At 44.4% G+C, this 14,106-nt stretch overlaps 2 protein-coding genes across 5 annotated transcripts in view; one reads left to right on the forward strand and one right to left on the reverse strand.

Moving 5' to 3' along the window:
• Positions 1–1,379, reverse strand: part of PIK3CA (phosphatidylinositol-4,5-bisphosphate 3-kinase catalytic subunit alpha) — a 36,764-nt gene extending 35,385 nt beyond the window's left edge. For 3 of the 4 annotated variants that reach the window (XM_072344523.1, XM_072344520.1, XM_072344522.1), the window contains exon 1: positions 1,246–1,379. The gene's annotated coding sequence lies outside the window, so the exon portion shown is untranslated. Of the gene's footprint in view, positions 1–1,053; positions 1,192–1,245 lie in introns of those variants that run through there. The other variant, XM_072344524.1, reaches the window with a different exon arrangement.
• A 181-nt stretch (positions 1,380–1,560) lies between these two features.
• ZMAT3 (zinc finger matrin-type 3) lies at positions 1,561–13,319 on the forward strand. The gene is made up of 6 exons (XM_072344539.1): positions 1,561–1,807; positions 5,052–5,377; positions 6,489–6,608; positions 8,340–8,506; positions 8,619–8,719; positions 9,568–13,319. Exons 2-6 carry the CDS (start codon positions 5,108–5,110, stop codon positions 9,777–9,779), a joined length of 870 nt encoding a protein of 289 aa, XP_072200640.1. The 5' UTR covers positions 1,561–1,807; positions 5,052–5,107; the 3' UTR covers positions 9,780–13,319.
• The last annotated feature ends 787 nt before the right edge of the window (positions 13,320–14,106 follow it).

Consider the following 14,106-nt stretch of genomic DNA (forward strand, 5'->3'; position numbering starts at 1 on the left):
CATCTGGGCGTGGGTCTGTGGGCTGGGCTTAGTGCTCTGAAAAACAAGAAGCGTTGTCTCCAAGTTGCTAAGAATGGCATCATGTTCACACCCCTGAAATTCAGGGCACCTGCTCCAGCAGAACTCCAGCTGAGCTCCTGAAGCTGCTACATTTCCTGTCTTAATGACAATGACAATACTTCCCAGATCACAGGCAGACTTGTGCGGTTTCACCAACTCCCCTGCAAACACTATGAGCTTTGTTGATGTGAGGTTTCACAGTGACATTGTTATAATACGCTTCCAAATCGCTGCTCTGGAAGACCTTATTGCTGGAGAACAATGTTTCTTATTGTGAAATTTTATGTTCACACTGAGTATTATTTCCGAACAAATTATCCAATGAGTTCCTTGCAGTATATAAAGCATTAAAGCCCATCATCCAGAGGACTGGAATATTCCTGGGCACTCATGTTGTTTATGCACAGCGAAAGCTGGACTTTGATTACTGCACTGCATTATAGCATAGAAGGAACTGAAGCAAAGCTACGAGAACATCCCTATAAGTTAGCTGTGAAAAGAACAACTCCCATAATGTTGACAAAAGTGAACAACTTTCCCAGCACGGTGAATCTGGAAACTCACTACAGCTTAAATCTAAGGACGTAGGGGTACAGATCAGTGACAGTCCAGCATTCAGCATTCTCTATTACAACACTGAGAAGTTCAGATCCCAGAATCAGTTTATCACACCAGGCTCCCTGCAGTAAGGCCTCAAGCAAAGCCCCGCAGCCCACACTGCCCGCTTCTAAACACGCCTTATTGCAGACACGTGGTGTTTACGGGGCGATCTCCGTGCAGACAAATGCTTAACGCCGTCAAAACAAACCAACACCCCCAAAAAAACCGATTGATGGTAAAAACTCCGATCAGCACCAGCAGCACTAGTTCTTATACCGTAGTAATACGAGGAACACCCAGAAGAGCAACAAAGAAGTTCCACTAACAGCCTATAAATACCCGATCTCTGAAAAGAAGCCGCCTTCTCGCGTTCATCATCAGCGAGAAACGGACCTCGGGACGGCACGCAGAGCCACCACCCACCGACACAACGCGCTCGGCTGCTCCCGATCCACGGCCGCACGGAGCAGCCCGGAGCAGCACGAAGCAGCCCACGCCCCAGCAGCCGCATCGCCCCACCCGAGGGTCGCGTTTCCCCTGCGGGCCGCGCCGCCGCCTCGCTCACTCGCTCACTCACTCACTCACCTTACGGACGCGCCCTCCCCCGCCGGGCCGTGGTCCCACCGCTCCTCGCAGCCCCCGGGCGCCGCCCCGCGGGACCCTGGAGCGGGCGGACCGCCTCCTCCCGGGCACTGGCGGAAGCGGCGCCGCAGTCCGCGCACCACCCCCAGCGAGCCGCCTCCCGCAGCGGCAATAACAGGAAGGCAGCGGGGCCTGACCCCGGACGGGGAAGGCGCCGCCCGCCGGAAGTGGAACCGCGGGGGCGTGAGAGGGGAGGGGGAGAGAAAGCCGGGGGAGGCGCGCCGTGCGCATGCGCGGCTGAGAGAAAGCGGAGCGGGACGGTCGCGGTGTGACGTCATCGGGAGGCGTCATGAAGAACGGCGCGGCCTCGGGGCGCTCAGCGTCGCGCTGCCGGCGCCATGCTGCCACCTAGCGCGGGGCCGCAGCCATGGCGAGGGATGCCGAGCCCCGCGCCGCGCACGCGTGGTGCCCGCCCCGTCCCGCCTCACTTCCTGCAGCTGGGCTCCGCCGTGCCCGGCGCCGGCTTCCTGCGGTCCGGTCTGCGTGTGGTGGCGGCTCCGGCCCGGTACGTGCGGGCCGCGGGAGGTGGTGAGGGGACCGCGCGGTGCGAGTCTGGGGCGGCTCCACACAGCGCGTGGTGCCGCGGGGCTTTGTGCTGAGTGGGAGGGCCGCTGTGCTTCGGGTCTGTGTAGCCGTGTTTGGTTTAAACTAGATTTATGTGGGGGCTCCTATAGCGCCTGTGCGTCCTTGTCTGGGTTGAATCGTAGAATCCTGGCGTACAGGGCCCCGTCCCGCGATGCGAGTGGTTCGGCCGTTTGTTTTGTGCTGTGGTCAGTCCCTGCAGCGTGACACGGTGCATTTCGGGTGAAGCTCTGTAGGGCTGCGGCCGAACGGGCTCTCTGGGAAGGATGGAAGCGCTGGCAGCGTGCTGGGAAACAGACCGGCTGGGGAGGAAAGCTCTGCTGCTCTGGGGAGACAACCCACGGCTTTATCATGGTTTATATAAATCGCTATTCTTAATTGCCCCCGTGCGTTTAAAAACTGATTCCTTGTCATGTATGCATCTTGCTGTGAGCTCTGTCTGTGGAGGAAGGTCACAGGGTGTCCATGCCCACAATTACGGCCAAGGCACAGCTCTCTCACAAAAGAGGTTCTTTACTCGTTTACTGTTTTGTGAGCATAATGAATTTTGCAGCTTATTTGCGTGAGTGGAAATGAGAAATCTCAGTGTCTGAACTTCTGGACAGGTATCTGTAGCGACCAGCAGTGGGATGTTGAAAGGGCATATAAATAAGATGAAACTCAGTGGTTTTATCTCTTTGGAATAATGTCTGGAAGGAGGAAAACGGTGTAATTAGAGCAGTTGTAGTGATAAATCACCTTTAGAAGAACATCAGAGTTGTATGTGCAAAGCCAAGAAGTTCTGATTATTAAAATGGCCCATGCAGCCTTAACTTTATCTTCAGAGTACTGTTTACTTTGAGGAACAGCAAATGACCTTATAAATAATGGAGTATTGCTTTATGTTTTTTCCCCTGTGGATGCTGATCCTTTAAGCAGAGTCCTGCCTTGTGCTTGATATCCTAGCCTTGCATATGGAAGATGTGATGCAATGAACACTCATGCAAAATTAAGCAGATGGGTCCTGGTTGCCATTTACTGTAGGTTGCTTTACATTGCTCTCTGAAGTATTTATCTATAATTGACTCTCTTTTTAAGGTAAGAGGCCCATTACGATGTTGAAGTAAAACTCTAAAGTTTAATGTCGTGCTTAGCTACTTGCATAGCTGATGTAAGGTGCCTCCAGAGGTCACTGGTGTGATAACTGTTGTGGATGCAAACTGGTTCCGCTGTCAGAACAACTGAAATTAGTTATGCTATCTACAAAGTATTAGTTGCAGAAACTTCTCCCACAGTTCTGTTTTTCTAGCATAACCCATGCCAGAAGTTGGAGAGAAGCTGGGTGGCCGTGCAGAAGTTGGCCTGCTGATGGCTGGTTTACACGATGCTCGTTCTTCATTTGTTCTTTGTACAACATACTGTTTCACTCTGTTTCACTTAGTTCTCTCGAAGCTGTTTTGGATTTTGTTTTTATGGTCATGTTTTGATTTGTGTAAGGTTCACACCCTCCTGGAATTTTGCAAAGTCTCGACAGTGGAGAGCAGTTTAAAACAAAAAGCTTTCATTGGCCCTATTACTGACTCAAAGGCTTGTTCCCAAGGCAATGCATGCTCTACTTTCTTGCTGATTTTTTTTTGTTCCTACTTGTAGTTATAGTAGTAATTGAACTTTCTCCAATCTCATATTATTTAGATATAACAATTCCAGAAGTGCTTATGTCACCTGAGGGTTTTAACCCCATGTTTTCATTTTTTCCTAATGGAACATAAACCTTCATCGGGTCAGACTTTCAAAGGTAATAGAGGATCTAAAAATGCAGCCATCAGCTGGGATTTTCCAGGGCTTGAGTGCAACACAGTATTTATCTCCTGCTAATTCTAGCAGATTGAAAATCCCAGAAGTTATCTCAGATAAATGCTGTTTCCTTCTCCAGGTTCCTAAATACCTTTGAAGACAAATTCTATTTTCAAATGTGATTCAGAACCAAAGTTCCTAGGTGGCACTTAATTTACCTTTCCCACAATCTTCCAGAAGTCTTCTATTTTAAGGTGTACATGTGGCTCGCTGTTTGCGTTAACAGTCAAAGTCCACAGCACAGACATGGTTGCTATGAATGCAGCTTTAGCTAAAAGTGATCCACAGTCACCCCAGATAATGCAGCTGTCTACTGCAGGGTAATAGTGAATGGGATTTGTTATGATAAGAAGCTAATAAGACATTAAAAAAAGTAGCTGTGCCTCAATTCATAATATCACTGCTCTGCATTATTCTGGGAATGTTCATCCCGGGCTTTAGATGTGATTTATAAACTTTAATTAAATAAGCCTCTCAGAACCCCTTGTTGGAAATGTAACATTAGTTCTAAGAACTCAAATTAACTGAGAAATAATAGAATAAAGGTTAATATGGGATAAGCACTCCATTTTTGTAGAAGGAGAAGGTACAGTAGCTGCATAGGTTATACACAGAAAAGGAAACATGGAGAAGTAGCTCAAGGTCATTCCGCAAGACTGTGGAGGAGCTTGAGAAATGATTGTGTATGAGATCTACTCATGTCATTTCCCTCTCTTCTGCTTGTTGTTGACTTAGATGAGAAAAGTTAACCTTAGAATATTTTTTCTGAATATTTGTGTGATTACCTGGATGACATAGATGTATTCCATATTAATATAAATCTGCTTTGAAAGGTTTATGTTCTTTTTAGGTTATCCTGTAGCATCATGTAGTAGTTATGAATTGTAGTATTTGTTTATGTTTTAGATAGTGATCTTCTCCTTAGGCTGTCAGAAGAGGATGTGGCTAATGGTCATGTCCCTCTCATTCCTATTAGCACAGCTTTATTTGCCTTGTGTGTTGGACATCACATCTTCTAGCAGTCATGGAGCAGTGGGGTGTGTATGCTGTGGTAGGGTCTGCTTCTGAGTCAGGTTCTATGAGGAATCTTCATGTGTCGGGAAAGGTGCCCTGCGGTACTAACAGCCGTGTTTCAGGTTACAGTCTGTTTCTTATACCCGCATTTATTTTATGTCTTGCCCTGGTTATCTGTCATGCTGCTGTTCTTAAAAGTTGACTTCATACCTGCTTGGAATTGTAAAAAGGCATAAAGCAGAGGCAATAAAATTGCAGAAGTTGTCCCCTCTGTTGTTAGTGTGACTTGTTTCAGTGTTTCTGTCTTTGTTTCTGTCTAGATTGGAAGAGGACTCCTCATCCTTCAGAAATAGTATGCCCACAGTCTTCTTGGCCAATGATTCTTCTACAGCAAGCAGGACTTCTTCCTCCTCCTGAGAAACCTTCATCTCTTCCTATGTCAGTGGCTACAAGGCCCAGAGCCACCTCACCACTCTCCCCACCAAAATCTCTTGGACTGGGGCCTTCCTTTTATCACGCACAAGACGAAGAGCTTGCAAAGGTGGTGGAGCAGGACCCTATGCTGGAGGAACTATGTAAGCCTCTGTGCTGTAAGCTCTGCAATGTCACTCTGAATTCAGCCCAGCAAGCCCAGGCTCATTACCAGGTAAGCAGAGTAGCAGGGGGCTCAGATTCCAGAGCTGCTGCACCTGCATTGGGTTTTGAGTTCTGTGTTGAGGTGGCTACACGCATCATCTGAGTTAACTCATCTAAAGTTACCTTTGCAACATCTGGTGGACTGAAAGCTGTGTCTAGAACTACTATACACACACGGCTTCACCTTGGCTGAATTTGCTGGTTGCCCAGATAAGCTGCAGAGCTTTCTTTTAATGTATGATGACAGGATCAAATCACCAAAATTTTGTCCATGCGGGCAGAGAAATCCTACTAAGACAGCATGAGTAGGAAGGTAGACATAAATACATTTTCTTTGTTTTGTGCAACCTGTTTCCCACCTCTACATTTTCCCAGTGAAATTCAACTTATGATTCCACAAACATGATTTTTGTAAGGCCTGGACAGGTGTTTTTGCTGGAACTAGCTGTGCCCTTAGGAAAGAGTCTGCTACCATGTGCTTATCACTGCCTCCTTCCCGAGGCTATACACACCACTGCTTTGCTGGAGGCCATATTTATGCAAATTCTCTGATGTACTTTGGACAGAATATGGGAACTGTTGGGTCATGGCTGAACCACTGGTTGAGCATCTGGGGAACGGACCTGGTCAGCTCTGGGAAAACCGGTGAAGTCAATTCAGCTGCATGACCAGAAGTGGTGGAGCCTGGCTGTACCTCTTAGGCCTCATTTAAGGGCTGCCTCTGGGGAAGGCTCTCTCTTTGGTTTCTTGCATTATCTCATACTCCCAGCCTCGTGAAAATAAATGTGTGTGCTCAGGCTTATCAAAAAACATTTAACATTTTATGTCTCAAACACAAAATGCTGTCCTTAAGTGAAATGGAAACAGACTGAAGAACTAATTGTAACCTTACTTCTTTTAGAAAGTTGTTTGAAAATTAGGCTTAATTTGCTGACTGGTGAGCATTTGGGAGAGAAGGAGGGATGTTTGAATCTCTCGAGGTTAGGGTTGCTGCTTTCTGAGTGATGGTTCCTTTACCTGAGGGGCCGTCTTCCTGGCCATTTCTTTCTTTTTATCTCTGTCTTGTTTTGCATTCACTGTAAGATACTGTTACTGGGACAGTGATTGAGTTCTCTTTGCAGGGTAAAAACCACAGTAAGAAACTCCGAAATTACTATGCTGCCAATAGCTGTCCGGCACCCACCAGGATGAGTAATGTGGTTGAGTCTGTGCCACCTCAGGTTGTCTCCCTTCCAGCTCAGGTAAGGCATGGGGAGGTGACTGAGATTGTGATGTTTGCCTGCAGCCTAACCTCCAATAAGAGTAACTAGGTCTCATGCTTTCAGGATTACTGCAGGAGTTTGGAAAGAATTTTCCTGATGATGACACAGGAAGGTGGTTATGGCCTGTTGTGAGCTGTTTGCTTTCCTTTGAAGAAACAGATAGCAATCTGCTGTTGCAGCAGAATTTTGAACTTGAAATAGTCTATTTCTGCATGGCAAATACTTTGTTTCCTTTGTAAGTCTGATGTGCTGCAGATTAAGATTGTTTAAAGGCAGGTATAAAACAAAACAGCTGTAGCTGGATTTAAGCATGAGGGTGTGGATCTGCCCTGCAAAATCACAGCTCTGTTGTGTTAGTGAAGTCTATGTGGAAAAAATGCTTAGGTGCTTCTGCACCCATTGTCCAGGATTATTATGTAATTCCTCTTGCTCCTTCTGCAGTGGTTATTCCTGGGTACAGGGTGAGCAGAGGGATGCGTCACTGTGATTCAAATCCCTTTGCTCTCAGATGTGTTAGAGGCAAAAGAGATAAGGTTTGCTTTGTTCTTCTAGACTTCTGGTTGTCTGGGGGCTTAGCAGCTAACTTGTGTCTTGTACGTGAAAGTGTGGAGAGCCATAGCTGGGCAGCAGAGATGAAAGTTATGCTTCTCACCTCCAAAAGTTGTAAGCCTCTGTCAGTACGAAAGTGGGAAGCATTTGCTCTAAGCAGATTGTTACATGTGCTGTCAGAGCCACCAGAGGGAGACTCAACCCTGTGTAAAATGGCTTGTGGCACACAGAACGGAATCAGGGTCTTAAGTGGGCTCTGAGTCCTGTCCTTGGTGGTGGTACGTAGGTGCTGTACTTGCTGGGGTGTATGCTGCTTCTTTTGGCAGAGAGAATGGTCTGTGGCAATAAAAAGCCTTGTGAGGATTTGTGTTCTAACTCATGAGTCAAAATTGTGTGTAAGCCTGTAAACTTGCAATTTCCACGAAGACATGAAAGAAACTTTACTTTGGAAGTGCCGCAGTGACATGGCTGTATCAGTCTCTTGCCACTGCACAGTTTACAGAGCACTCTTCTGTGGATGATGCTCAAACACTGAGGGATCCTCATTGCTGTCCCAGTCAGCATGCCTGTCTGATGATTGTTTCCAATGGTAGAAGCCCATCATGTGGGGCTGCATCTTTTCTCTGAAATCATGGTCTGGGTGTCCTTGCACCTGAAGGGCAAGTCTAAGAAATCTGGCAGCTGCTGTTACTGCTATTACCTTTCAGTATCGTCAGGATACTGTGGAGAGATCAGCTGCACTGGAAACATGAGCGAGGAGTGCTGTTACATTTCAGTGAATCTTCCTCAGTGTGAAAGTCATTATTTGTTGGCTCCCAGGTGTCAGGAATAGAGGTGTTAAATCACTGCTGTGAAGTAATCAAGCCTCTGTGGCTGTTGAAGAAATGCAGAGTGTTTATTCAGATTGTTTTCCTTTCCATCTGAAGCATGGAATTTATATGGACTTCAAGGAATTTGAAGGGTTTGTGAAAAGCCGGGGCCAAGAAAACTAAGTTCTCCTTGTAAGAGTAGTTGGGGAGGCACTGGAATGTCCCAACCCAGCATTTTTATTCCAGTGCTCTTGTTGTCTGACAGAGGTGATATTGGTCTCAGACACTGTGATTCAAGTATTGCAACAATTTAACTTTCTGTTTCGCATTATGTTTCTCCCTTTGCTGCTAGATGGGATCCAGTAAACCAGGTGGCCGAGTGATCTTGGCCACAGAGAATGATTACTGCAAGCTTTGTGATGCCTCATTTAGTTCTCCAGCTGTGGCACAGGCTCACTACCAGGGGAAAAATCATGCCAAACGGCTGCGTCTTGCAGAAGCACAGAATAACTCATTCTCGTAGGTATTGTTCAACTTCACACTCAGGCTGAAAGCATGTGGCAGTATCTCTGGCAGTCTTTTTTGTGAGAAAACTCTGAATTGCAGCTGTTTGTATTTGTTTAATCTTCAGGGATGGATCAGAACAAGGCAAACGGAGAACGAGGAAAGAAGGGAATGAATATAAGATGATGCAGAACAGAAGAAATACGTACACGGTTCAAAACAGCACAGGTAATCAGAAGTTTGCATCTGTTCTCTTGTATTTTTAGAATAGTAATGAATGTTGAGCAGACTTGTTTTTCTTCTGTTTCTGAGCTCTGTTCTAGCAGGGACAGGTTGTTAAAGGAGCTGGTTCCAGCTCTGTTGATTCTTCTTGTCTGCATATATTTTCCCAGCTGCTAAAGTTACTTTGTTTCGTCAGCCTGCTTGTTATTCTGTTTTCTCTGTTAGTAACTTAATTTACCATCTGCCCTTCCCGTCTGTAAGGCTGCACTAAATGGTGACAATTTTCCTGCTTTATTTTCTTGGCAAGAGACCAGATGCTTTGACACCTACTGTAGCACAGCAACCTGTATGTACGCTCCTCTGTCCAGAATGAGAACGTGTGTTAGCCTCCCTCTAAGACCATCTGTTCCTAGAACCCTTTCTCAGGTGTTAGATGTTAACTTTTCCTTTTCAACAGTAGAGTTTTTTATAGTGTCCAGTCCAGCATCTGTTTCTCTTTTTCATTTTAAGTTGCATTATGAGCACATATTGGTTGAAACCCTGCTTCCTGGTGAAGCTTAGTTTAATTTTATCATTTTAGTCGTTATCATTTGGAAAAGTCTATGTTTTAAAATTCTATCAATGTCGTTTTGGGATGATTTTAAACTGGGTTAGACAGCTTATTGTAATCAAAAGACTGCTCCTATTCTTGAGTTAGGTGATTAAAAAAAAAAAGAATTGATTAATCACTTAAATGATCAATTAAAGAAGCTAATCTGTGTCTTCCCTTTGTGTATTTGTTGGACTTGAAGTTGTCAATGAGGTGCCTCCAGCTTTTTTAAATAGATAAATGGACTTTTCTGTTGTGTCCTCAGGTCCCTACTTCAATCCCCGCTCTCGTCAGAGGATTCCTCGGGATCTGGCCATGTGTGTCACCCCCAGTGGCCAGTTCTACTGTTCCATGTGCAACGCTGGGGCCAGCGAGGAGATGGAGTTCAGGCAGCATTTAGAAAGCAAGCAACATAAAAGCAAGGTGTCTGAACAGCGGTACAGAAATGAGATGGAGAACTTAGGCTATGTACAATGACGCACCACCCTTGGTAGTAGTTTGCAAATAGAGCAGCTTGTCTCTCGCCTGCTGTTTGCCACATGCCCTGCTTTGTGCTCCATTTGATAGGAGTATGCTCTTGAGCTATACATGTAACACCTGCAAACTCAATGGTATGGTTAAATTTTTGTTCTATCGTAGTTGGCAGGATGACACTGTGCAGGACATGAAGTGTTTTTGATGTTTGTTTGCTAGTTATCTAAGGCTCTTCATTGTGTTGAGTGGCTGAGGGGACTTCTCAGCCTTCTGCATGAATATGCAAAGCCCAAGAAGTGCTGGAAACTTCTGTGGTTCTGCCGCATGGGTGAACCACATGCAAAGCCTGTTCCCCTCTTTGCACGCCACAGAGTAGTGCTCCAGAATGTATCTCTCCAGCAGAGTCAATCTCTGAACAGCTTGTAAAAGAGGGGCAGGAATGGGACCTGTAAATGTGTGAGTTAGGGGTGTACTTGTCCACAAATTGCTAATTGTGGCTCTTGTTACAGCCTACAGTAAATTCTTTTCATGTGCCTGTAGAAAGGCTGTGCACACCTCTCTACCTAGGAGGGTCTTGCCTCTTACTCCTTTCTCTGTAATGCAGATTTCTCTCTGAGCATCTAACATTAGATATCAGCTGATTAGCCACATCCAGAAATATTCTTCTACCAAACAGTTAACATGAAAAAGAGTTCTTGGCATTGTGACCAAGTACTTCTAATGCACTGTGGGTGTAGCTCATCCCTCTGTGTAAGTCTCTGTGGCTTAATGAAGTGAATTGGAAAGCACACCTGCTTGGGTAGGATGTGCTATGCTCTGATTTTTTTTGGATAGTGTAGGGTTAAAGATAGGTTGGAAGGAACTGTCAGCTGTAACTTCTTTGCATACTGATGTAGAAGAGAGTGTTAGTGCCTGGCCTGCAGCTTTGTTGCTTTGGGAGAGCAGGGCTTACTGGGCCTTGGGAAGTACATGTTAGTGTATTCCACCTCCACACCATTCCCTGGAAAAAGCCAAAGGGATGTTAAGAGAAGAGGTGAAATGAATTTTAGATGAACTTTTTTCACCGTCTTTCTTTTCCCATCTCAAACTGGGTTTTATTTCCATCCTTGAAATGGATTTCACCAATTAGGGACCATAGAAATCTAAGATTAGGTAGGGTGTAAATGTCAACAGTAATGATCGAGTACAACTTTTTGGCCATGCAGAAGTAATCACAAAACTTTTCAAGCATCTTTTTAAATGTCAGAAAAGAGTATGTGTCTGTTTTAATTTTCCTAAGCAAAAGTGGAAAGGGGATAAAGAGCAGAAGTAGGGCTGGCACTCTTCTATCCATTTAGGTAGATGTGAGGAGATGTGATTGCAATCTGGCTCACAATGTTTCTGTAACATTAACTTCAGTGGCAAGTGCAGCATGTAGCTAAACCCTGTTGGACGTTGTTCTCCACAGCACTGCTTCAGCTGTACAGTGGTGGCAGATGCAAAGAAGGGGGTAAAGGAGGGTCCGTGCCTTCTCTCTTACTCCTCCATGGGTAGACTGAATTAAGTGCAGCTCTGTCAGTTTCGGTAGCATTTTAGCAGGGATAAATTTTACCAATGCATGATATTGAAGGTAACCAACCCTGCCTTTTTTTCTTTTTGCCATTCTGATCCTGCCTCTTGCATTCCAGAAGGATTATTTGCTTGCCTTAAAAAATGAAAAATGACTAAACAAAAAATCTAGGTAGTTTTTATTAATCTTTTTAGTCCACTTTGGAAAGGCTTGTCTCACTTGGCTGCTCATTAGGGAATGCTTCTTCTCAGAAACTGAGTGTTGTTGTCTCTAGCTATCTGAGCACCAGTTAGCTGCGCAGTATTAGCACTGTTTTCCTGTATCTTGGCAAGTTGAGCTCTTGCAAAGTAGTTGAAAGCAGTCTGCATCATTCCAGGCTGATTCTTGCTGTGCAGATATAGGCAGGGCAGTGGACATCCTCTTGAATGGGATTCCTTCTCCTTTCTGCAAAGCTGTATTAAATATGCTTTGTGCACAGGAATGTATTAGGAGGTAAAACAGGAGCCCAGACTGAAGAGCACTAACTAGGCAGTTCTGACAGGCTGTTTGTTTCTCCTGTGCTATCCAACCCACAGTTCACCTTTGCAACCCTGAAGAGCATTCCCCTTGCAAACATCTCCTGTCAACCTTCTCCCTTCATCCTTTGCTGTTAAAGGACTGGTTTCCTTTTTGCCCATCTTTTGTTTTCCTAGTCTGACACCACTGTGCGTGCAGGGCCAGAAGGAGCTGGATCAGCCTTACCCCAAGTATTTCACCAGTATGGTCCATGCTTTGTAGCTAAACATCCTCTTGCTGTAAATTAAAGCATGATCTTTCTCACAAGCTGCAATTAGTAGCAGAAAACCAACGCTTTTTAAAGTAACAGCTGGGGGAGCTGTAGGTACTTATCATGAGGACCAAGAAGGCTTTTTTTGGTCTGCTTCCAAATAGCTTACAATCAGCTGTTCACCTCTTTGCTTGGGTTTCTGCTCCCAGCCCAGCGACCTGCTCCTCATTTGGCATTTCCAGTGACTGTTTATGTCCTGTGACTGAGTGACTGCTGGAAGTGTCAGGACTCATTTTGCTCCATCTGACGTTAGCTCCTGGTACAAATGTGCTATGTCCCACTCTCCCCCTTAGTGCAGGAAACTGTTGATTACAAACGCCTTGCTATCATCACCAGGGTTCAAGCCAATCCAAACTCATGCTTTCCAGAATGAGAAGCAGGATGGACTGTGGTTTTATTTTTTTTTGTGAAAGCTGTTCTCCAGACTATTGTTCAGAACGCGTGTGGGATGGGAAGGATACCATGCAGCTGCAGTACTATTTTCCATACCCAGCAAATCATTTTCTCCAGTTAATCAAAGTATCAAAATCAAGAAGTAGAACTTCTGTGAAACTGTCACGTTGGCCAGTAGGTTAATGATCTTTGCTGCTAGAAACAGAATATAAATCAATGTCTTCATATTTATTTTACTGTGCTGACCACTAATTGACTTGTTAGTATTTAAGGCATTATGTAGGCTATTTTGTTTAAGTAGTAAACTCTACATCGCACTTTGCTTTTGGATCAGAAATGATATTTAATATATTTGTGAAAATGTTTTTCCTCTCACGGATGTGTTGTTTTCTTTCCCTTGATGCAAAAAGCTCCACCTCCCCCCCCTAAAAAAAAAAACACACACACACAAAAAAAAAGCCAGCAGTGCAGTCAATGGATTTCTTTGTTTATTTTTATGACAAGCCAAACTAGGTTTTCCTTTCAGCTCTTGCTAAAATGTCTTTGTTAGGTTTTTTGTTTTGGTTGTTTTATTTTTTCTTCCAATGATTCCTTTGGTAACTTGAGATTATATTTGCAGGGAATTTTTAAGCATTTCTTTTAAGGTGGGGAAGCAAACTGTGGAATCAATGTACTTGTGAGAAGTATGGGAGTGATACTGTTTTGTTTGTGTTTAAGCATTAGTTGTTATTTTGCGTTCTGCACTGATGGGTAAATGCTTTGCAATCTTGCCTACCATTGGTCTATTTTTGACATTTTACTTTTTTGGTATTTCTCAAAAAGAATCCGGAAAACTTCTGTGGAGTTGCTTAAGATGTTCATGAGTGCAACAAAATGAGTTTTTTCTATAAAGCTTTTTGTCCTTTTTCCTTTTCCAGATGCTCCTTACAGGGTATTAGAAGGGGAAGCTATTACCATAGCATGGATTCATATTTTGGCTTACTAATGCATGAGGTCCTTTTGCTTCATTATTTAAGTAATACTCTCACTGTAACCAATGGAAATCGTGGCCAAGTCTGGAGTAAATGAAATATTCCAGCTAAATATATTGCATTGATTAGGGCCAGGGGAATTATATTGCTAACATTTATGTCTTTTACTTCTGTGTTTGGGTTTCAATACTCTTCAGGTTATGAGGGGTTTTTTTTTGTTGCTGTTGAGGAATGTGTGTCTTACTCCATAAAGATTTGCTCCTGCTCCAGCTAAAGTACTTCGAAATCCTTGGACTCCAGTTGCATAGGAGCAGACCTTGAAACCTTTCAGGAATTTCATACTGCTGATGTTTTCTCATAGATGTGCTTTTGTTTTTTTTTTTTTAATTTTTAAATTTTTCAGCTGTGTGTACAAGGATGCTCTGGATGAGAAAGATATTTGTGGCCAATTATGGGAAAACAAACACCAGGGTTTTTAAGGGACTGACAGAGAATGAGACAGTATCAACTTGATCAACTTGTTTTCCTTGGAATTAGTAGCCAAGCTTCTATTTTTGTGAGCTTCTTCTTTTACCATCTGCACAAAGTCGG

Source organism: Excalfactoria chinensis, chromosome 9 (assembly GCF_039878825.1).
Source record: "Excalfactoria chinensis isolate bCotChi1 chromosome 9, bCotChi1.hap2, whole genome shotgun sequence".
Lineage (NCBI taxonomy): Eukaryota > Metazoa > Chordata > Aves > Galliformes > Phasianidae > Excalfactoria > Excalfactoria chinensis.

Excerpts from the sequence above, each read along its gene's own strand:
- ZMAT3 (XM_072344539.1), top strand. The coding sequence starts at position 5,108 with ATGATTCTTCTACAGCAAGCAGGACTTCTTCCTCCTCCTGAGAAACCT. Across the intron at positions 5,378-6,488 it reads AAGCCCAGGCTCATTACCAG|GGTAAAAACCACAGTAAGAA; the intron begins GTAAGCAGAGTA and ends TTCTCTTTGCAG. Across the intron at positions 8,720-9,567 it reads CACGGTTCAAAACAGCACAG|GTCCCTACTTCAATCCCCGC; the intron begins GTAATCAGAAGT and ends TTGTGTCCTCAG.